This window comes from Mastomys coucha, unplaced genomic scaffold, assembly GCF_008632895.1.
Source record: "Mastomys coucha isolate ucsf_1 unplaced genomic scaffold, UCSF_Mcou_1 pScaffold3, whole genome shotgun sequence".
NCBI classification, from domain to species: domain Eukaryota; kingdom Metazoa; phylum Chordata; class Mammalia; order Rodentia; family Muridae; genus Mastomys; species Mastomys coucha.
Genome location: NW_022196909.1, coordinates 13,455,694 through 13,480,464, shown reverse-complemented (window position 1 = coordinate 13,480,464; position 24,771 = coordinate 13,455,694). Strand labels below are relative to the sequence as shown.

Genomic DNA, 24,771 nt, shown 5'->3' with positions numbered 1-24,771 from the left:
ATTCTAGCTGATCATGACTCTAGTACTCAGGTGGCCATGATGGGACATCCCTCGAGTAAGCTTACTAGTTAGACCAGATGGAGCTCCAGGTTCAGTGAGAGCCCATGGTTCCATATATAAGGTGGAGATCAAGTGATCAAGGAAAATATTTGATATCAACCTCTGGCTTCTACATGCATGCTTGTGCACATTCCTGCCATACATATGTAAATACCTAGCTTGCTTGTGCGCGCGCACACACACACACACACACACACACCCCTACACAACAACTTTGGTATCTAAGTACATACTGATTTCTAAGATAGACAGTAGTTTTGTCATTTGTGCATGTAATCAAAATGAATATGATAACTTGAGAATTAGTTATTAATGTATTTTGGTTATGTGAAATCAGCATTTTTTTCCCTAATTTCCTATGGACTAGCTCTCAGGAGTTTCCACTCATAGTGGTTTTCTGTTTAGCCTTCCTTCTAAGTCTTCTGTTTATTAATATGTATAGCTGATCTTAGATAAGGATTTATATTGTTTGGTATTTCACTCTGCTCAAAGTATCTGAGAAGAGTGTGTAACTTCCAGGTGGAAAAGCTTCCTATGTTCACTTTTCTTTGTTACCATGACTTACAGATATGATAGGGACAGCTTAGGCTTTAGATTCTGCAATGCTTCTATATATGTATAACTTAACATGTCATAGATGCTTGTTAAAATGTGCTGTGGTACACACATACAGTCCTCACACTTGGAAGGCTGAGTAAGGACTAAGAAGTTAAGTGAGTTCCTGACTCACATAAACTAAGAAAAATGTGAACAGCTTAATAGTATTGATTCTTTATTTCTAAGGTATTTTAGCATTATATTTGCAAACTAAGGCATTTGTTTTTCAGTTGCCTGTTCCCCTTGAGTCTGTAAAAGAGATGCTGAACTCAGTTATGCAGGAACTTGAAGACTACAGTGAAGGAGGTCCTCTTTATAAAAACGGTTGCTTGCGAAGTGCTGATGCAGACTTAAAGCATTCAACACCATCTCCTACCAAATATTCTCTATCACCAAGTAAAAGTTACAAGGCAAGTAGGAAAGAAATGAATCATTGTACTATGAGGTGTTTTCTACCCATTGTAAACGCTGTTAACATATTTGTGTGTATGTTTGTATGTTCAGTATTCTCCAAAAACACCACCTCGATGGGCAGAAGATCAAAATTCTTTACTGAAAATGATCTGCCAGCAAGTAGAGGCCATTAAGGTAACATTTAGTTTGGTTCAGTGTAACTCTCATGCTAAGATTTTTTTCTCTAATCAGTTCCTTACTTTCTTTGGTTTTTCAAGACAAGTGTTTCTCCATGTAACCCTGGCTGTCCTGCCCTGGAATTCACTCTCACCCAGGCTGGCCTCTGCCTTCAGAGTACTGGCATTAAGGGCTTTCACCACCACACCTGGCTTTAAGTGTTCCCCCCACCCTTCTCCTGATTATTTCTTTACTTTCTTACAGTTGATCAAAGTGTGCCCTTAGTATAGTTTATAGAATCAATTTCTCTTGACTCCTAACCATATTTTCTAAATTATGTACTATCTCCACATGAGATGTCTTAAGATAAAACTTTTTATCTAAAACATAATTTGATTCCTGTTTTCCCCACATGAGTAATTTGTACTACTACTATACACTATCATTTTGTGTTGATTCATTTCTCAGTGTGTCTGTTGATAATGTTGAATTTATCATTGGGAATTGAAAAGTTGTCTGTGCTTAATTTTTTTGTGTGTGTGTTTAGATGCTTTTTATATGAATGGCTTAATTATAGTCTAGAATTTAGGGTTTATTTATTTATTTATTTATTTATTTATTTATTATGTGTATGAGTACACTGTAGCTGTACAGATGGCCATGAGCCATCATGTGGCTGATGGGAATCAAACTCAGGACCTCTGCCGTCTGAACTCGCTCCTGCCCCTGCTCATTCTGGCGTAATACACTGTAGCTGTCTTTAGATGCACCAGAAGAGGGCGTCAGATCTCATTACAGATGGTTGTGAGCCACCATGTGGTTGCTGGGATCCGAACTTAGGACTTTTGGAAGAGCAGTCAGTACTCTTATCCGCTGAGCCATCTTGCTAGCCCAGGTTTTTTTTTTTTTTTTTTTTTTTTTTTAATTTTAGAATTGCACAAGTCTTTTTTTCATGCCTTTTGGCTAAGAATTATTCCTACACCTAATGTTATACTAAGTACATTTTGCTTTGTGGTGTTTATTATGTATAATCAACAGTATTTGGCTTTGAAAACTGTTTAAATAACAAAGTTTTGAATTTGTACAATTATTTTGTGTTATATGAACCATGATAATACATTAGAGTTTCTTTCAATAGGTTTCTGTCATTCAACATTATTCTGTGGAAATGTAATGGAGACCTTGTCTGTGAGCCTGGAAAACTGGTTGCTACACAGAATTCTTGACTGACTTACTTTCTTTCTTTCTTTCTTTCTTTCTTTCTTTCTTTCTTTCTTTCTGTCTTCCTTTCTTTCTGTCTTCCTTTCTTTCCTTCCTTCCTTCCTTCCTTCCTTCCTTCCTTCTTTTTTTCTTTCTCTCTCTCTCCCTCTTTCTTTCTTTCTTTCTTTCTTTTTTTCTTTGGTTTTTTCGAGACAGGGTTTCTCTGTGTAGCCCTGGCTGTCCTGGAACTCACTCTGTAGACCAGGCTGGCCCCGAACTCAAAAATCTGCCTGCCTCTGCCTCCCAAGTGCTGGCATTAAAGGCGTGTGCCACTACTGCCTGGCAACTCTAGTTACTGTTCTAGGAAATTTGTTCCTTTTGTTTGATTTATATGTTGTGAAGTTTTAGAATTGTTGAAACCAGTTGTTGCCACATTTTTTAAAAATGTGTACATACATGTGGAAGCCATAGATGTTGACATCTGGTGGTTTGTATTAATTTCCACCTTAGTTTATTCTCATTGAATGTGCAGTTCACTAGTTGGCTAGTTAGTTCACTAGACTGGCCAGTGAGTTCTGGGAAATTACCTCTCTACCTTGTAATGCTAGGATTTTTGGTTCACATCACTAAGCCCAGCTTTTCTGTGGACACTAGTCTGAACACAGATCTTTATGCTTGTGTAACAGGCACTTTGCAGACTGTCATCTCCCCAGGCGTCCTAGCTCTTTTACTATTAATAGTTATGATTATATTATATATCAAATTTAGAACTCTGAGCCAAGTACCCATCACTTCTTGTTTTTTATTTATGGATGTGCAGTGTCTAGACAGTTGAGTAGGTTGATGAGTGGGGACTGTTTTTAACTTGAAAACTGAGGTAAGGACATGTATGAAACACTTGTATTTATATGTTTTGTGTTTGAGTCATTGTTTATAGTACTAGAAGGCTTGAAATTTATGACAGCTTTCTTGCCTCACTTTCCCTCATACTGGGATTATATATGTGAGCTACCACTCCAAATGCAGCATTTCTATATCAAGAAAGCAAATACATTAGTTTTTTTTTTTAATCTCATTTATTATAAATTGGTTGGATGCTGTTTTCAAAATTTTGAAACTGTTTTCAAAATTGACCCGTCATTTTATATCCAGGTACATTTGATATTATTTTTTTGAGAAAAGCTAAATAGGAAACTAAGTGGTGCTTGCACATACTTTTAATCCCAGCACGTGGGAGGTAGAGGCAGGATCTCCAGTTTGAGGTTAGCCCGGTACACATAGTGTGTTCTGGGACAGCCAAGCTTTATAAAGAAACCCTGTTTCAACAAACAAAAAGAAACAATTCATTGGTAAATCCCACATTACAAGAGAAAATTTTATAGGTTCTTATGTTAGGATGCTAGCCATTCAATAAAGTAATAAGAGATCAGGTAGCCTTGTAGAAGGCAGTAGTGTTCCTTCCATCTTGTCTGGCAGTAGAGCCTTCTTACGAAAATATTTTGGAGTCTGATCTGGATCAGTTGCCAGTTCTGTCCTTTCTTGTACTTGTCTATCTATATAATCTGTCTATTTGAAGAATGGGTTATATTGTTTAATAACAGCATGGTATGACTAAGAATGTATACATACTTCTGAGCATATACCACTTTCATTTGCTGCTATTTGTTATTACCTTGGAAATTTGTTGGTTACCTCCCATGTGGATAAGAGTTAGATGATTTTCAGTGTTGAATAGTCCAGATAATAAGAACAATATACCAGTATGAGGAGAACTTGGAAGCTGAGTAGGTAGCTTGAAGTGCTTGAGGAAAGTGATTGTCAGAAAAAGAAGTTTCATTTGTAGGTCTTAATTTTTTTAGTAGGTAAATGTTTGGGATGGATTAAATTTTATGAAGATAAATGTAAGTAAAAATAGAATGGAAATGGAATGAGACTTAGGGAGTTAGTCCTTTGGAGTCGAGTTAAAGTGAAGGAGTAGACAGATATTAATAAGGAATTGTATTCTTGGCACTCTTTTTCCAGTGGAAAGTATAATCTAAATGATACCAAGCACTTAAGTTTACAATACTTGTTAAGTGTTTGTTGAGACTGTTTCCAGCATCGTGTAATTAAACATTTAACATTCCTTTTTAATTTTAAATAGAAAGAAATGCAGGAATTGAAGTTAAATAGCAATAACTCTGCATCCCCTCATCGCTGGCCGACAGAACATTATGGACAAGACCCAGCTCCTGATGGGTATCAGGGGTCACAAACTTATCATGGGGCTCCACTAACAGGTGAGCTGGCAGCTAAGTAAACCCTATATCCCAATAACGTAATACCCCTCTTTTTAAGTTTTTTTTCTTTTTTGTAGTACTAAGACTTTGGAGCCTTCTGCTTGCTAGATAGGTGTTCCACCTCTGATCTATACCCCAGCTCAGCTCTCTTGCTCCCATTTAAATAGGTAACTTGTGAGTGTAACTTGTTTGTGTTTTGTACATTCTAGAATATGTCTACTTACTTACCAAAACTATATTTAGTATACTGAAATTTTATAAATCCAATTAGAAAGAGTAAACAAGTCTTACTACTACTCTAAATAGATTAAAGCTAATTTTTTTTTAAAAAGATTTTATTTATTATTACATCTAAGTACACTGTAGCTTCTTCAGACACACTAGAAGAGGGCATCAGATCTCATTATGGATGGTTGTGAGCCAACATGTGATTGCTGGGATTTGAACTCAGGACTTTCTGAAGAGCAGTCAGTGCTCTTAACCACTGAGCCATCTCTCCAGCCCTAAAGCTAAATTTTTTTATGTACATTGTAGCTAACCTGTGAAATGTTTCATAAATTGAAATATGTTAACTAGTACAGTTATATACTAAGAGGTGCATAATAAGAATTTAAACCTCGGGGCTGGAGAAATGGCTCAGCGGTTAAGAGCACTGACTGCTCTTAACCTTCCGGTCCTGAGTTCAAATCCCAGCAACCACATGGTGGCTCACAACCATCTGTAATGGGATCTGACGCCCTCTTCTGGGGTGTCTGAAGACAGCTATAGTGTACTTTGATATAATAAATAAATCTTTAAAAAAAAAAAAGAATTTGAACCTCAGGCTGGGCAGTGGTGGCGCATGCCTTTGATCCCTGCACTTGGGAGGCAGAGTCAAGCAGATTTCTGAGTTCGAGGCCTGCCTGGTCTACAGAGTGAGTTCCAAGACAGCCAGGGCTAAACAGAGAAACCCTGTCTTGAAAAACAAAAAAAAAAAGAATTTAAACCTCTTGAGTTCTTTCAATGGTTTTTTTAGTTCATTTATTTTTATTGTGAGCCTAGCCTTTAATTGCTGAGTTATCTCTCCAGCCCTTATTTTCAAACATGATTACTCACTGGAAAACCCATAATGAGTTATTCTCTTGCCATTTATTTACTATTTTGTCTGTCTGTTTGTGTATCTATTTAGGGTCTATGTAGCTCTTGATGTGTTAGAACTCACTGTGTAGACCAGGCTGGCCTCAAACTCAGAAATTTATATACCCACCTCTTCCTACATTTCTAGGCACATACTCCCACAGCTGGCTCCATAATAAGTTTTTTTTTTTTTTTCCAGACAGGGTTTCTCTGTGTAGCCCTGGCTGTTCTGGAACTCACTCTGTAGACCAGGCTGGCCTTGAACTCAAAAATCTGCCTGCCTCTGCCTCCCAAGTGCTGGGATTAAAGGTGTGCGCCACCACCACCTGGCTAAGTTTTTCTTGATACTTGCTTTACATAATTACTGTGATTATTTGTGTATATTCAGGTAGGTATGGAATATTTTTTACTGTGTAGTAAACACTAATGAGCCAAGATTATTAATAGTGTTTATTGTGGGTAGCTGTGCAAAAGTACATTTTGTAGGTAATTTATCACAGTAACTGGTTGTAAACACTATTGGTAAACTTGGTTTTATAGATGAGGAAATAGCTTTAGAAGGGTTTTCTATTATTATTTACTATACAGTTCGTTAGAGATAGATGTGACAGCCACCCTAATTGAGAGCAACTTTCCAGTCTGGTACAGTGCCTCTTGGTATTCCTATTCTGACATTCTGAAATCTGAAATTCTGTAAAACCTGAAACTTTTGAGTGTTGTCACAGGATTGTAAGTGGAAAAATCCTACACCAAACACTCATGAAGGTTGTTGTCAAATACAGATTCACTGAAAAGTGTCAGGCACGGTATGGTGGCAAATATGCCTGTAATCTAGTACTCAAGATGCTGAGCTAGCAAGATCACAAATCTAAGACCAACCTGGCCTGCATAGTAAGGCCCTGTCTCAGAAACAAATCCAAAGACTTTCAGGATATGTACTGGATGAATTTATGGTACATGAATGTGCTTAGTGGTGCTTGCATTCTATATTCTTCAAGACATTTTTATGTATATGCAAACATTCTGAAACCTGAAATACCTTTGGCACCAAAAATTTGGACAAGAGCTACTTAACTAGAACTGTAATGTATATTGATTGGGGAGGTGGGCAGGCAGCATTTAACCCGTGATGCACACAACTCAAAACTGACTTTAAATTTACAGTGATTCTCCTATCTCTGCTTGAGGGATGGGACTGAAGGTCTGAGCCACAGTTCCCTTGAGTGCATGTTGTTTTCTAATTGCTTTCAAACCAGGAAGGTTAGAGTGAGATCCAGTTTAAATAAACACATTTGTATTTGGTTCATAGAGCCACACTTAAAAAATTCACTTTTTTTCTTACAGTGATTTCTAAGTGTTAGCAAAGTTTTGTAAAGTTAAACTCAAATGTCATATCTTACGTAGATGAGTATGTGTGTAGAGCTCAGACCTTGCCTTCTTAAAGCTCCTGTGCACTGTCTGCCAGCTTATAGGGGAGCCATCTCTCTAGCCCTATTCAGAACATTTGGAACACTGTCCTTTTTGATCATTCTTCCTGGATACATAAAATGATTTTATATGTGTATATATATTTAATGGTGTGTGTGTGTGTGTGTGTGTGTGTGTGTGTGTGTGTGTAGCCTGCTTTTTAAATGCTACTTTAAATTTGGAGCATTTTTTGAAAAATTTTTGAAAACACGTATTGACCATATGCAAATGACCGCATGATCGTATTTCCTTATATGCAAATACTGCCAGTATTCCTTTTTTTAATGTTTTAGTTTGGGCTCCTCTAAATAATGCTTGGACACATTTCTAGGGTTGTTAGAACCGTAGAGATTTCATCTTCTTTTTCTTATTTTATTGTGCTGAAGCTTAAACCTAGGGCCACCTACATGCTTGATGTGTTTATGTCATTGAGTTGAACTATACTGTTAAACTCCTTCAGGCATTTTAAAAGTTCTGTTTTTGCTTTTATTACTAGTATCTAATAGCACCATCTTGTACAAAAACCTTACCAGTTTTAATATTTTTACATAGTACATGCTTCTCATTTTATAGTCTTGAATTCGTCCTGTCCCCCCTCCCCCACTGAATTGTCTATTCACATACTGGCTTTTTTGTATTAGATTATTTTTTATTACATTTATAAGAACTTCTAATCTTTTGTCCCACTGAGTTACTAGTCACTGATAGAGTTGCTGATTTTAATTGTAGATCAAATATTTCCTTTTTATTGTATATATAAATATTTGTTTGGCTGCATGCATGTATGTGCTCTTTAGGCATACAGTGCTTGTGGCAGACAGTTGTGAGTTGCCATGTGGTTGCTGTGCTGTAAGGACAGCAAGTGTGGTTAACTGTTAAGCCATGTCTCCAGCCCCTTATGTACATTTTTATGTTCTTGTCTCATGTCAATCAACTTGAGGTTTCCATGCCTGTTTCCTCCTCAGGGGGATTCAGAATAACATTCCATTAGGTGTTCAGATTCAAACTTGAAGAAGTACTTATTTTTCTTTACTTTTTATTGCTTTTTTCAAAATTACTTGTTCACAATTCCAGTTTTTCACTTCATGTACAGTATGAAAAGTCTTTTGGTTTTTAGTTCTGGTAAAACTGTCGTCAAACAGATTAAGCATACCAGTCTAGTTTTGCCATTAGTATAAGCGCCTTTTATAAACCTCACAGAACAAGTGGAGCGTATAGTTTGTGTATCTGTATTTGTCTGTCTGTATGTGCACACACACATCTGCTTTAAGCCAAAGAACATAAGTTTTATGTGAATTTGTCTTTAAATTTTAATTTAAAACATTTGTGTGTATGTGCATTCGTGCATGTGTGCGTGCGTGCCTGTATGTATGTATGTACGTACATTCCACAGCATCTGCGGAGGTCAGAAGACAACCTACCTTTACACGTGTTCTAGAACTTAGTCTTATTGCTAAGTGTATGTGGTAACCATCTTCACTGCTGAGCCATGTAGTTGGTCTTAGGCTTATTTATTGTGAGACTCTTTTCATAATTGTGCTTAAATCATTTTAAGCTTAAATCTCAGTAATAATTTGAGATCACAATTTGCAACCCTGTCTTTTTTTAGATTTTCAAGTCCTCTTTTAAACATTTAGGCCATCAGATGCACTTGGTTATTACTTTTTTCCTAATGTTGAGCAGTTCTGTGCTTAACATTCTGCTAATCGTAGATGGACCATTTATTTTCTTTGTTTTTGTTTTAGAGAGCTCTCACTATACAGCTTTAGCTAAAATTTAGAGAAATCCACCTTCCTTTTTGAGTGCAAGATGAAGTGGCATGTGCCTTATGCCCTGCTCTGGCATGCTTGTTAAGTGCTTGTTCGTGTTGACAATAGCAGTGTTATTTTTCTTTGTGTCATTTAACTGTCTTTTTTGTTGTTGTTGTTATTTTTGCTTTTTTTTAGTTCTTCATTTATTAATTGTTTTATGGTATACTTTATAGAAATGTAAAGATCAGAATAATTAAGACTTCCTTGATTCTTATATTTATAATTCTTGTCTAGGTAGTATTTTAAACTATAGAATAGACTTTTAACATTGTTTTCTTTTTTGTTTGTTTCTTTCATTTTAGTTGCAACTACTGGCCCGTCAGTATATTATAGTCAGTCACCTGCATATAATTCCCAGTATCTTCTCAGACCAGCTGCTAATGTAACTCCCACAAAGGTAACAGAGGAAAAGCATATACAATTATGACTATTTACATTTTAAATGTTAGGCTTCTTTTAAAGAAATTAAACAGAGTAGTTCAGTATTGAAAGATGTGACCTTTGATATAGGCATTTCATAGTCATCTTATTTTTGTGTTAACAGTAAATCGAAACATTTGGAGTATTTTAAATGTAGGAGGATGGGGTGGTTTAGGCCCTTATGTTCTATTTTGAAAGGAATAGACTAGTGTGTTCCTGCTTTGCTAGGCTGATTTATTGCCATCCTATTGACTCGAGCTGGATATTATGACAGGAACTAGAAATTATAACTTCCAGGACAGAGCTGGGATTGTGCTGCTGCATTTAGATTCCTATTCTTCTGCTTATTGTGAACTTGTGCAATTTTTTTAAACCTGTGTTCCTCTTAGGCCACCTGTTTTTAAATGAGAACAATACCGCAGTTAATAGAGTTTTTGAGGCTAAAAACTTTAACTTCTAAAGTAAGTTAAAATGTTTAAAACTGTGCCTCATTGATGCATTAATAAATGCTTAATGCATTTTAGTAATAATCATCACTGTTAACATTTAGTAATTGTTTAGTGAATGAAGAAAATATTTTTTTCTAGTACAGAAAATATTTTTTTCTAAGTACAGATTTTTAAGGTGCTGTCTTATCAAATATATATTCAGGTGTCTTTGTGGCACCTTTGGTGTCTGTTAATGTGCTGTTTACATTGGTGCTTTCTGCTGAATAATACTCTAATTTGAGGGTTGTGAGTTCATTTGCTTGTAGATTTTTATAGTTTTATGAATAATCCAGAAAGTATTTTGATTTTGTTTCTCTTTTAGGGCCCAGTTTATGGCATGAATAGGCTTCCACCCCAACAACATATTTATGCATATTCCCAACAGATGCACACACCTCCAGTGCAAAGTTCATCTGCTTGTATGTTCTCTCAGGAAATGTATGGTCCTCCCTTGCGTTTTGAGTCTCCTGCAACAGGAATTCTATCACCCAGGGGTGATGATTATTTTAATTACAATGTTCAACAGACAAGCACAAATCCACCTTTGCCAGAACCAGGGTATTTCACAAAGCCTCCACTTGTGGCTCATGCTCCAAGGTCAGCAGAATCAAAGGTTATAGAATTTGGAAAATCCAATTTCGTTCAGCCCATGCAGGGTGAAGTAATAAGACCACCTTTAACAACACCAGCACATACAGCACAGCCAACTCCCTTTAAATTTAACTCAAATTTCAAATCAAATGATGGTGACTTCACATTTTCATCACCACAGGTAGTGACACAGCCTCCTTCAACAGCTTATAGTAATAGTGAAAGTCTTTTAGGTCTCCTGACTTCAGACAAACCTTTACAAGGAGATGGCTATAGTGGACTAAAACCAATAGCTGGTCAAGCTAGTGGGTCTCGGAATACATTCAGTTTTGGAAGCAAAAATACACTTACAGAAAACATGGGCCCAAATCAGCAGAAGAATTTTGGTTTTCGTCGAAGTGATGACATGTTTACTTTTCATGGTCCAGGGAAGTCCATGTTTACAACACCTGCTTCAGAGCTGGCAAATAAAAGTCATGAAACAGATGGAGGAAGTGCTCATGGGGATGAGGAGGATGATGGTCCTCACTTTGAGCCTGTGGTACCTCTTCCTGACAAGATAGAAGTAAAAACTGGTGAGGAAGATGAAGAAGAATTCTTTTGCAATCGTGCAAAGTTGTTCCGTTTTGATGGTGAATCCAAAGAATGGAAGGAACGTGGGATAGGCAATGTAAAAATACTAAGGCATAAAACATCTGGTAAAATTCGCCTTCTGATGAGACGAGAGCAAGTATTAAAGATCTGTGCAAATCATTACATAAGCCCAGATATGAAACTGACACCAAATGCTGGCTCAGATAGATCTTTTGTATGGCATGCCCTTGATTATGCAGATGAATTGCCAAAACCGGAACAGCTTGCAATTAGATTCAAAACTCCTGAGGAAGCAGCACTATTTAAGTGTAAATTTGAAGAGGCCCAGAACATTTTAAAAGCTGTAGGAACAAATGCATCTACAGCACCAAATCATACTCCTAGAATTGTAAAAGAACCTGCAACTGTGGGTAGCAAAGATATTTGCAAATCTGATGGTGGAAACTTGAATTTTGAATTCCAGATTGTAAAGAAGGAAGGACCTAGCTGGAATTGTAACAGCTGCTCGTTTAAGAATGCTGCAACTGCTAAGAAATGTGTATCATGCCAGAATACAAACCCAACCAATAACAAAGAGCTCCTAGTTGAAAATGGCTTTGCTCCTAAAACTGGCCCGGAAAATGCTCAAGATCGATTTACATTGATGACTTCAAATAAAGAAGGTCATTGGGATTGCAGTGTTTGTTTAGTAAGAAATGAACCTACTGCATCTAGGTGCATTGCATGTCAGAACACAAAGTCTGCTAACAAAAATGGGTCTTCTTTTGTTCAAACTTCTTTTAAATTTGGTCAGGGAGATCTTCCTAAGTCTGTTGACAGTGACTTCAGATCTGTCTTTTCTAAAAAAGAAGGTCAGTGGGAATGCAGTCAGTGCCTAGTTGGAAATGAAAGAAGCTCTACAAAGTGTGTTGCTTGTCAGACCCCAGGAAAACAGGCAAAAAAATGGGATTGTAGTTCGTGCTCAACGAGAAATGAAGCAAATGCTGTAAAATGTGTTGCTTGTCATAATCCTGTTAAACCAAGTTCATCTGCTGCACTTCCCTCTTTCAAGTTTGGTACCTCAGAGATGAGTAAGCCTTCCAGGAGTGGATTTGAGGGTATGTTTGCCAAGAAGGAAGGACAGTGGGATTGTACCATGTGTTTTATCCGAAATGAAGCCAGTGCTACTCAGTGTATTGCTTGTCAGAATCCAAATAAGCAGAATCATCCTACATCTTCTGTGTCAGCTCCTGCCTCCTCAGAAACAAGCAAATCTCCAAAGAGTGGATTTGAAGGCTTGTTCACCAAAAAGGAAGGAGAGTGGGAATGTGCTGTTTGTTCTCTACAAAATGAGAGCTCTTCCCTAAAATGTGTGGCTTGTGATGCCTCCAAGCCAACTCATAAGCCTAATGTAGACGCTCCTTCAGCTTTCACAGTGGGCTCAAAATCACAGTTAAATGAACCTGCAGGAAGTCAAGTGGGAACAGAATTCAAAAGTAGCTTTCCAGAAAAGAATTTTAAAGTTGGCATTTCAGAGCAGAAATTTAAATTTGGGCATGTGGATCAAGAAAAAGCACCTTCCTTTGCCTTTCAGAGTGGTTCTAATACAGAATTTAAGTCAATCAAGGATGGATTTAGTTTTTGCATTCCTGTATCTGCTGATGGGTTTAAATTCGGCATTCAGGAAAAGGGAAATCAAGAGAAGAAGAGTGAAAAACCTCTTGAAAATGATCCTAGTTTCCAAGCTCATGATATTAGTGGCCAGAAGAATGGTAGTGGTGTGATCTTTGGTCAGACAACCAGCACCTTCACCTTTGCAGATCTTGCAAAGTCAACTTCAGGAGAAGGATTTCAATTTGGCAAGAAAGACCCCAATTTCAAGGGATTTTCAGGTGCAGGAGAAAAATTATTCTCATCACAAAGTGGCAAAGTGGCTGAAAAAGCAAACACGTCTTCTGATCTTGAGAAAGATGATGATGCCTATAAGACTGAGGACAGTGATGACATCCATTTTGAGCCAGTAGTGCAGATGCCGGAAAAGGTGGAACTAGTGACAGGAGAAGAAGATGAAAAAGTTTTGTATTCACAAAGGGTGAAATTATTTAGATTTGATGCTGAGATAAGTCAATGGAAAGAAAGAGGTTTGGGGAATTTAAAAATTCTCAAAAATGAAGTCAATGGTAAACTAAGAATGCTGATGCGAAGAGAACAAGTGCTAAAAGTTTGTGCCAATCATTGGATAACCACTACAATGAACCTGAAGCCTCTCTCAGGGTCAGATAGAGCGTGGATGTGGCTAGCTAGTGATTTCTCAGACGGTGATGCGAAACTGGAACAACTGGCTGCAAAGTTTAAGACGCCAGAGCTAGCTGAAGAATTCAAGCAGAAATTTGAGGAGTGTCAACGACTTCTCTTAGACATTCCACTTCAGACACCCCATAAACTTGTAGATACTGGCAGGGCAGCTAAATTAATACAGAGAGCTGAGGAAATGAAGAGCGGACTGAAAGATTTCAAAACATTTTTGACAAATGATCAAGTAAAGGTCACTGATGAAGAGAACACAAGTTCAGGGGCAGATGCTTCCAGTACTTCAGACACTACAGTCAAGCAAAATCCTGATACCACTGGGCCTGCCTTAGAGTGGGATAACTATGACTTGCGGGAAGATGCCCTGGACGACAGTGTCAGCAGCAGCTCAGTTCATGCTTCTCCATTGGCAAGCAGCCCTGTGCGGAAAAACCTCTTCCGCTTTGGTGAGTCAACTACAGGGTTTAACTTCAGTTTTAAATCTGCTCTCAGTCCATCTAAGTCTCCTGCCAAATTGAACCAGAGTGGAACTTCAGTTGGCACTGATGAAGAATCTGATGTTACTCAAGAAGAAGAGAGAGATGGACAGTACTTTGAACCTGTTGTTCCCTTACCTGATCTAGTTGAAGTATCCAGTGGTGAGGAAAATGAACAAGTTGTTTTTAGTCACAGAGCAAAACTTTACAGATATGATAAAGAAGTCGGTCAATGGAAAGAAAGAGGCATTGGAGATATAAAGATCTTACAGAATTATGATAATAAACAAGTTCGCATCGTGATGAGAAGGGACCAGGTATTAAAACTTTGTGCCAATCACAGAATAACTCCAGATATGACTTTGCAAACTATGAAAGGGACCGAAAGAGTGTGGGTGTGGACTGCATGTGATTTTGCAGATGGAGAAAGAAAAATAGAACATTTGGCTGTTCGTTTTAAACTACAAGATGTTGCAGACTCATTTAAGAAAATTTTTGATGAAGCAAAAACAGCCCAAGAAAAAGATTCGTTGATAACACCTCATGTTTCTCATCTGAGCACCCCTAGAGAGTCACCATGTGGCAAAATTGCTATTGCTGTTTTAGAAGAAACCACAAGAGAAAGGACAGATTTAACTCAGGGAGATGAAGTCATAGATACCAGTTCAGAAGCTGGGGAAACATCTAGCACTTCAGAAACAACACCAAAAGCAGTGGTTTCTCCTCCTAAGTTTGTATTTGGCTCAGAATCTGTTAAAAGTATTTTTAGTAGTGAAAAATCAAAGCCATTTGCATTTGGCAACAGTTCAGCCACTGGTTCTTTGTTTGGATTTAGTTTTAATGCACCTTTGAAAAATAGCAATAGTGAAATTACTTCAATAGTCCATAGTGGACCTGAAGGAAAAGTAGAACCTGACAAGTGTGAGCTGCTACAGAACTCAGACATCAAGCAATCTTCTGATGGCAAAGTCAAAAATCTCAGTGCCTTTTCAAAAGAGAACTCTTCAACTAGTTATACATTTAAAACACCAGAAACGGGTAAGTACTTAGTATTTACAGTTAAGTAGATTTTTTTTTTAAATGTTTACCTTTGACTTTTTATAGGAAACTCATATTTTAGTCAAAGTTGTGTCATAAACACTAGTTTATAAATATTCAAAAATATTTGGACAAGTTTAATCCCTAAATAAGCTTGTGAGTATTCAAACTAACAGATCATAAGAAATTCATTTCAGCAACTGGAAAGACAGTATCATTATAAAGCAGTGCAAAAGAACCTAGTATAGTACAAAGACTCATACACTTGAATAATGAGTATTGAGTCTTTTCACTGTTGTGTTGTTTTAAGTCACTTGAAGCATGTGTTATTGAGAAGTTACATGTATGTTATATAAGTTAGTATTGCCACCATTTATTCAGTTAACAAAGAAAGAGACCTTGTGCATAAAATGAACATTTAAGATAACCAGATTGGTATAAAAGGAGAGGTTTGAATTTTTTTAAGTTACTCATTTTGTTCCACAAGATGTTAAAAAAAATGAAATATTCTTTATTTTCCTAGGATTTAATTTTAGCCTTTTTAAATCTAATCCAATGGCCTTTTGGACCAGCATCCCTACCTCACAACCTGAGAGCAAAGGTATAGAGCTAGCATTCTCAGTACGAGGTGACCTCTAGCTGGTAGTCCTTAGCCAAGTAATTGTGGCTGTATGAATTGGAGTACTTAACACTGCAATGTGCATGTTAAAGAATGACATTTTACAAAACCTACTTTTGAGTGGTGATGTAACAGACTTTAAATTTATATGAGCGGTGATGTAACAGACTTTAAATTTATATCTGGATGCTATCTATGTGTTATTCTGCTGTCTTTGCTTCATTTTCAACTCTGCTTAATTCTGTCTTTGTCTTACTGCTTCATTGAACTTTTTATTCTTTTTAACTCTGTGTAATAAAGACCTGTTTTTTCTAACTGTTGACTTTAGCCACTGCTGCCTGCCAGTATTCAGATAGGATGGCAGCAGACTTGGTTATATGGATATAATGGGTTTAGAGACTATATTTGAAATTAAATCTTTTTTTTTCTTTCTTTCTTTCTTTTTTCCCGAGACAGGGTTTCTCTGTGTAGTCCTGACTGTCCTGGAACTCATGTAGACCAGACTGGGGCTGGCCTTGAGCTCAGAAATCCACCTGCCTCGGCCTCCCAAGTGCTGGGATTAAAGGTGTGCGCCACCACTGCCCAGCACTAGATCTCATTTTTAACAGCTATCATTCTGTAACTTATATTCCTTATGTAATGCAGGTCATTTATAAAAATAAGTGTTGGTTCTTGACTGGAATAATAAGAATGCAGAATTTGTAGAAGCCCATTAAGAGCACATGGGGGAAATATATGTCCAGTATTCATCTTGACCTTGCAGAAAAATGGGTACCAGTTATCTTTAGTTATACCATCCAGTAGAAATACAATATGATCTGTGTGTCTAAAGTATTCTGAGAACAACAGAGAAAATGAAACACTAAAAGAAATAGCATAAAAGAAAATCAGTTTCAAAAAAGAAAAAAGCCGGGTGGTGGTGGCGCATGCCTTTAATCCCAGCACTTGGGAGGCAGAGGCAGGTGGATTTCTGAGTTCCAGGCTGGCCTGGTCTACAGAGTGAGTTCCAGGACAGCCAAGGCTACACAGAGAAACCCAGTCTCGAAAAACAAAACAAAACAAAACAAAAAAAAATAAGAAAATTATTTAATAATTATTCAATACAATGTATGTATAGAAAATATTTCAACTTTTAGTCAAGATAAAAAAACACACAGTTTTTACATTCTTTTTATGACAAGCCATTTAAATCCAGTGTGTATATTTTGAGTACATCTTAGTTTGACTTGGCCATCTTTCAAGTATTAGGAAGTCACATATGGGTAAGCCTACCACACTGGACAGGGAGCTTTAGAGGGTGTTCCCCTATAGTGGCTGGAACATGCATGTTTCATGACTGGTTTATCAGTACCTACAAGTTAGAGATTCATAATCTGTCAGAACAGACTTCATGTGTAGGGTTCCTTTTTCTCTCTCTAAATCTCTGTCCTTTTATCAGGTGGGAGAGGATGCAATGTTTTTAGCCACAGAAATCGTCTTGATAAGTAAAGTCTTGATTCATAATTGTATCTAGTTTCACACTTGGGAGTATGCAAAAAATGGACACAGTGCTGTCTATCACCTGCCATCCTTTGCAGTTAACTAAGTTGTTTGCTTTCTTTGTGGGAACTAATAAAGGTTGGCTCTGGGTGTGCTAAGACTTATGTTGGATAGTACCAGAGATGCTTTCTCAGTTGTAAATGCATGGAGACTTTGCTTAATAACTGTTTAGTGTATGAAGTGTGATTATAGCAACACTTTTTAAATTACAGAAATGAGTAATTTCCAGTGACTAGTAAAAAGAGTTTTAAAAGCTTTGTATCCTCTACGAGTTTTAATAGAACACTAAACCAGGCTTCTAATTCTAATTCTAATTCTAATTCTAATTCTAAGTCATGATCATTCTAGAACTTGGTTTGTTCTAAAGTATGTGTTTTTATTTTATCAGTATGCTGTTTTGACTCATTTATGAATTTTAACTTATAAGTTTTATGTTCTTTGTGTTTTTAATTAGGCTTGTTATGTTGACTTAATCATTGTTTAATTTGGTTACAGCACAAGAGAAGAGTAACCCTGAAGACCCCCCCTCAGATCCCGATGTTGTCATTGTATATGAGCTCACTCCCACTCCTGAGCAGAAAGGCCTTGCCGAGAAACTCCTGCTTCCTTCAACTTTCTTCTGTTATAAGAATAGGCCTGGTTACGTTAGTGGAGAAGAGGAGGATGGTAAGCTTTTTGATAATTGATAATTTTAGTAATTGGGAATATAGTTTACTTGTTTAAAGCCTGACTTTTTGCCAGACGTGATGGCTCATGCCTGTAATCCTGGCACCTGACAGACTGAGGTAGGATGCTTATGAACTCATATTCATGGAAAGTTTCAGGCTAGCTTGGGTTAGAAAGTGAGACCTCATCTCAAAAAAGGAAACAAAATTGAAAGACTTAATACCCTTAGTGGTGGGTATGTAGCCTGTGTATATAAAATTGTCCGTGAGTGAAATGATCAGAAGAATAACATTCACTAAAGAAAGCCCTTAAAAGAAGGTGGTTATCGTATGGCAGGCAGATGTTTTAAAGAAATTGGAAGTAATCATAATTCTGAAAGTATTCAAAGTAAAAGAGGGAGAAGGATAACATCCTCAAAGTTCCATTAAGATCCTTTGCACAGTGGTATAGAATGTCACATGTGGGACTGGGTGACCACATGTTGGGATGACAGAATGGCTAAGCGTGAGGGGAGCACAGATGGGAAATAGTCACAGCAGTAGGAGGTGAAAGGCCAGATTGTCAGAATTGAGGGCCGTGTGACAGAGAGGGAATGAATGTGAAGATCTTTTCTAGATTTGTGGATAGGAAAACCTACCTACTAAAATTATTTCACTCAATATAATCAATTGCATTTGAAGATGAAGATTTTGAAATGGCTGTCAAGAAGCTTAATGGAAAACTCTATCTGGATGACTCAGAAAAACCACTGGAAGAAAATCTAGCAGGTATGTTTATACAATTATAATATTTTAAGTGTTATCCCTTTTTTTGTTTTTGGAGACAGTATTTGTCTGTAACAGAGCCTTGGCTATCCTGGACTCACTTTATAAACCAGGTTGGCCTTGAATTCACAGAGATTTCCCTCTTTCACCGCTGCTGGGATTAAAGGCATGTGCCATAATTCCTGGGTAAAGAAAGGTACCTTTTACTCTGTTAGTTATCTATAATGTCCGGTTTTGTTTACGGGATACATCCATGCTCATTTAAAATATTAAAAAAGTAATACTAGCTGAAAAACACTGATTAATTTTGGTAGCCATGGACTGGCTTTATGAGCATTCCTCGTCCTTGTTATGAAGGTCTTAAAACTGTATTGAAAACCCTGCAGACTGACAATTAATGGAGTGGTTGTGTTTCTGATTGTGTCTTCGCTTGTTTTGTATGGCTTTTTCAGATAATGACAAGGAATGTGTTATTGTGTGGGAAAAGAAGCCAACAGTTGAAGAGAGAGCAAAAGCAGATACTTTAAAGCTTCCACCTACATTTTTCTGTGGAGTCTGCAGTGATACTGATGAGGACAATGGAAATGGGGAGGATTTTCAGTCAGAGCTTCAAAAAGTCTGTGAAGCTCAGGTTAGACTGTCTTCATTGTTTGTCTTTCAGTTCTCTTGCCTCTGTTAGAACATTTTAAAATCTTACCATCAAATGTAATACTTGGCCTTAGCAAGCACATGCGTTAGAGTATAAATAGAGAGCTATCTTGTACTATTCATGAATGAGAACTCTCAAAATGGTTAGAGTATTAAATATGAGGCTAAAATATAGGCTTAATATGCCAGGATTCTTTGTAGATAGAAACAAATTGGCTTTAAAATTTCTTAACTGTTAAGTTATAGCTAATATGAGTAAGTTTTTCCCTCTTTTATTGGAAATATATATTTTTTCCTCATACAATATATTTTCCATTTTCCCTCCTTCAACTGCTCTGTTTCTCCTCACCTCTCCTCCAATCTGGATCTACTTTGTCTCTCATTAGAAAATAAACAGGCTGCTAAGGGATAATAGTGCAGGCCCTGCACATGCTGCCTCAGTCTCTGTGACTTTATATGTGTCTTGATTATGTTGATTGAGAAGGGCTCGTTTTCTTGGTGTCCTTCATTCCCTCTGGCTCTTATACTTTTCCTGCTTCCTCTTTCTTCTACAGGGTTCGCTGAGCCCTAAGAAAATGAATTTTATAGAGACATCGTGTTTAGGGCTGAGTGTTGTAAGGTTTCTGATGAGAAGAGTGTTTAATCCTAAGTGACAGTTACTGGTGTTCCATCTCACTGTCTGTCTTTGCTGAAGGGTTTTGCAGTTTGTGGATGGTTCTGGGCATTCCTAGGAAAGGCTTCAACTTGGTCAATTTTGTTACTACTTTTAAAAATGGATGTTCCTTGCTTATATAAAAACTAGTATTGGGATTGGATGGATGGCTTAGCAGTTAAGTGTACACTGCTCTTGCAGAGGACTGGAGTTCAGTCTACAGCACCCATGTCAGTCAGCTGACACCACTGCCAGGGTCCAGATACCTTTCTTCTTCTAGTCTCTTTGGGTACCTGACCTCACTTGCGCATAATCTCTCGCATACATATCAATAAAAATTAAAACTTAATTGTGAGTTGGAAGTAGTGGCCCACAACTTTAGTTTCATAGAAGCAGGTGGATCTCTGAATTCTAGGCCAGTCATGGCAATATAGTGAAACCCCACCATTAAAAAAGTTAATGATACTATAGAAAATAAATTGGGAAATACTTTTCTGTGCTACTATATTCTTTTTTGGGTGGTGGGCGTTCAAGACAGGGTTTCTCTGTGTGGGCCTGGCTATCCTGTAACTTACTCTGTAGACCAGGCTGACCTAATTAGTGATTCACCTGTCACTGCCATACCACTAGGCTATTTTCTAAAAGAGATTTTGTCTGGTTAATGTTGTTTCCTATAAGTGTTTGATAGTTTTAACTAAAGGGACCATACCAGGATTGAGGTTTTCTTAAGACCTTGAAAACAATTAAGTGGAAGGCACTATTCGGATCATCAATTGCAGTTATTTAATCTCTTTGTTACTGAGTGAGTTTTAGTTGTATCTTTCAAGGAATTCTCAAATTTAAATTTGGGGAATTGTAGAATAAACTTCTGTGAATCAAGTTTGATATTGGAGACAGGACCTCACAGGACGTACAGGCTGGCTTTGACCTCTGCTGTTTTCATCTGGCTTGCATTTTCAGTCTCTTTATATTTGTATTGTTGAGTACCTTCCCCTCTTTGCTGTGTTTTTGATCTAGTAGAGGGTGTATCTATTTCATGAGTTTGTCTTTCTTACTGTTGCCTTATATTACTCCCCTCTCCCTGTTTCTGCCCTTCCTTCCTTTTATGGATCTTGGTCCCCTCCCTCCATGGTATAAACAGATTTTGGTATCATCTTCTTTGTTAAATTTCATTGATTTCTGCTCTTTATTATCACTTTCTTGCCTTGGGTTTACTTTGCTGTTTTTCTCTTTCTCTAATGTGGAATCCTGAGTACAGACTTAAGAGCATATTCATTGTTTATACAAGTAATATTGTCCCTTAAATGTTATTTAGGCACACGAGTTTCAGTGTGTGTCATTTCTATTCAGGTCACAGTACTTCCTTGCTATGTTTTTTTACCTGTGCATTAGACAGTTGTATGCCATTTAAAATGGTGACTTTGTACATAATGTTTTGTTAGTGATTCGTCGTTTAATTTAATTAGTCTGAGACTATTTATAGTTTATACTAGTTTATATAGTTTACATTGTTCCATGTGTTGTTTTTTTGAATTAGTACAAATCTGTAATGAATAGTATCCCATAGAATGATTTAATTGCTGTAAGAAATACTCTATGCGCTGTCAATCACCCCCTTTCCTCTGTCATGCCCAGATGTCTGGCAGACATTCATATTTTTGCCATGGTTATCTGGCTCTTGGTTTATAAACTACTACTGAGATTGGGGGCAGGGCAGACAAAAAAGGGAATGAGAGTAGCTTAGTGTTACCAAATCTGCGCCCCCCCCCCCCAATTTCAGTTCACAGGTAGATTAAAAACAAAAAAAAACTCCCTAGGTTGTAATTTTTGGCCAGTTTCCAGAGTTAGAGGAGTTGATTTTCATCATCATTCTTTGTGTCTTTATTGTTTATGGAGAAAAATATTTAAAGTGGTTCTTACTCTGTCAATCTAGGACAGTAAATTAATCTTTCATCCTGATCACACTTCATTATCACTTGTAATTTTTCTTAAATCTGCTTTGTTTGGTAAAGTTTTTGTCTTTTTGTATCTGTGTGAGATATTAATCTTTGTCTTCATCATTATGCCCCCATCCCTCTAACTTTTCATTTCCTAAACCTATTAATGTCTTGTGTGTGTTTTTCCATGGAACCAAACCCAGGGCCTTGCAGTTAATGTGCAAGCATGGCCACCAAGGTAACTCACCAATTGTAGTGTTTTCTGTAGGAAAAATAAACAAACCTGATTGAATAATCTTTTACTAATATTTAGACCATTTGACATTCATTTAATCAGAGAGGTAGGTTGGTTTTAAGTTCATTTTTAATTTTGCCTGTCCCTTCCCTAGTTTTTATTTCTGTTAATTTTCCTCTATTTTCCGTGGTTATTGTAAAGGCATAAAATATACACTAGGGACTGGAGAGAGAGAGCTCAGTGATTAAGAGCCCTGGCTGCTCTTCTTGGGTTCAATTCCCAGCAACCACATAGTGGCTCACAACCATCTGCAATTGGATCTGATGTCTTCTTCCTATGTGTCTGAAGACAGCAACAGTGTATTCACATTAAATAAATAAACAAACTAATCTTTAAAACACATACAAACTTTGTAGAAACTACCTACTATTTTTCTATTTCTTTTGGTGGCTGTAGAGGATGATATAATGGTATGTTTTATTCTTTCCTCTTTACAGAAATCCCAGAATGAGAAAGTGACTGATACAGTTGGCATTGAGCATATAGTTGAGACTGAAGTAACAAACCCTGTTGAGTGTAAGTCTGAAGAACACGATTCTGATACCAAACATAGTAGCTCATCCCCTGTTTCTGGGACTATGGACAAGCCCGTAGATTTGTCCACTAGAAAAGAAACTGACATGGAACTCCCAAGCAAAGGTAAGTTGATCATGTGTTTATATTACATGATAGTTGAAAATGTTTGAGGTGAATATAGGAGCATAATTTATTTGTCACAGTAATCAAACAAGTCATATTGCCTTCTTGATAAATGAAACAGTAAATAGTAACATTTTATCATTTGGTATATTTTATTTTAATTTTTAAACACAGGGTCTCTGCGTAACCTTGGCTGTCCTGGAACTCACTCTGTAGACCAGACTGGCCTCACACTCAGATCTGGCTACCTTTGCTGCACTAACACACCCAACCTGTCATTTGATTTTAAGTTATTACATAATAGAGAGCATTATGATTGGCCTGTCTGCATAAAAGAATAATTTGCTTGCATGGTTATAATATTCTTGGTATTATGTAACACTTTTACTTGACTGTTGTTGAATAATATATTAGTGTTACCCAAACATTTTCACGGTGCTTTAGTTAGAGATTAGTACTATAGAAGCTTAACATTTTTATGATTCTAAAATTTGTACAAGCTCCAAAACTCACTTGTCATTTATAGTAATTACTGTTAGTATTACTACGTATCTCAGTTTTTCTAAGTTGGAAGAAGTGTCTTTGTGAATTGCGTTTCTTTATACATGGACATCTATATCACCATTTTTTCCTCTCCAGAAGTAATCCTAACATAGGTCACAAATAGCACACTTATGGTACTTTATCTTAGTAGACTGCAACAAAAAAGTAACTTCATAACCAAAAGCTCTGTTTTCAGATAAAACTAAGTAGACCAAAGCAGTTTCAGAGATCATGTAGAATTTAGACAAGTTGTCTAAACATGAACACAGAAAAATTTAGTATAAAGTGTCTACTGCTCTTGCAGAGTTCAGTTGCTAGCATCCATGGCAGGTAGCTAACCCACACCTTAAGTCCTTTTTCTCTTTTCTGGGAGCCTGCACTCATGTGCATTTATTTACTCACACACAGACATGCAGAAACACAAAATTGAAAATAATAAATCTTTTAAAAAATGTTTAGTATAGGGTTTTTCTAAGAACTTATGTTTGACTGCTTGATTGAATGTATAAGAACCTTGATAAAGAGAAACTATGGAGTCTCCTAACATAGCTTAGTATGTAGCTCATGGATTTTAAATGAAATTTGGTGCAGGTTTTGGATTGGTGTTCTTTGGGCATAGTACCTGTAAACTTAATATTACTGAGTAAACTTGAAATTGAATGTATTTTGTATCCTAAAATATAGTTTGTAGGGCTGGAGAGATAGATGGCTTAGCCGTTAAGAGCACTAACTGTTCTTCCAGAGGTCCTGAGTTCAGTTCCCAGCAACAGTATACTCATATAAATAAAATTAACCCTTTTTTAAAAAAAGGAAATATATATGTGTATATATGTTCACATACATACATACATACATACATTTATATAGTCTGTAAAAAAAAACAACTCAAAAAATTAGACTTGAATTTGAAAGCATTTTAAAAGAGTCAGTACTAAATTCAAAAAGTGTATTTTATACCTCCCTCACCTGGAGTACAGACAGTCCTGTCCCTTCTGGGTCCTGGTGAAGGTTTGGATATATATTGGATATTGTCTTATCTCAAACTGGAAATTGTTTTGGTTTTTGTTTCTTTTGGTTAGGGGAAAGCAAGACTGTTTTGTTTGGATTTGGAAGTGGTACAGGCCTATCATTTGCAGACTTGGCGTCAAGTAATTCTGGAGATTTTGCTTTTGGTACTAAAGGTAAGATCAAGAGGAAAGAGATGAAGTTGATGTCAGCCAACTGAAAAGAGTAGTCCTTTCCATGCTGTGACTGGAGTGCAATGGACTTAAGTGGACTTAAGTCCTTTTAGTCCTACTTAGATCTTTATACATTTTAAAGTTCATGCTAATTACAGAAACATTAAACTTTTAGAAATGATTGATAGCGCTAGACAGTGGTAGTGCACACCGCCAGTCCCTGCACTTTGAAGCAAAGGAAGGCAGAGCTCTCTGTGATTTCAAGGCTAGTCTGGTCTGTAGAGTAAGTTCTAGG

The 24,771-nt window shown here is 37.0% G+C and overlaps 1 protein-coding gene across 3 annotated transcripts in view; it reads left to right on the top strand.

Annotated features, from left to right (window-relative positions):
- The window catches only part of LOC116075526 (E3 SUMO-protein ligase RanBP2), a 49,567-nt gene that overhangs the window by 19,755 nt on the left and 5,041 nt on the right, over window positions 1-24,771 (top strand). For 2 of the 3 annotated variants that reach the window (XM_031348771.1, XM_031348770.1), the window contains exons 16-26: window positions 888-1,067; window positions 1,162-1,245; window positions 4,571-4,706; window positions 9,403-9,497; window positions 10,331-14,996; window positions 15,520-15,597; window positions 17,650-17,820; window positions 18,501-18,587; window positions 19,037-19,215; window positions 22,554-22,755; window positions 24,378-24,479. In XM_031348771.1, the coding sequence (XP_031204631.1) occupies window positions 888-1,067; window positions 1,162-1,245; window positions 4,571-4,706; window positions 9,403-9,497; window positions 10,331-14,996; window positions 15,520-15,597; window positions 17,650-17,820; window positions 18,501-18,587; window positions 19,037-19,215; window positions 22,554-22,755; window positions 24,378-24,479 (5,980 nt within the window). The remainder of the gene's footprint in view (window positions 1-887; window positions 1,068-1,161; window positions 1,246-4,570; window positions 4,707-9,402; window positions 9,498-10,330; window positions 14,997-15,519; window positions 15,598-17,649; window positions 17,821-18,500; window positions 18,588-19,036; window positions 19,216-22,553; window positions 22,756-24,377; window positions 24,480-24,771) is intronic. The other variant, XM_031348772.1, reaches the window with a different exon arrangement.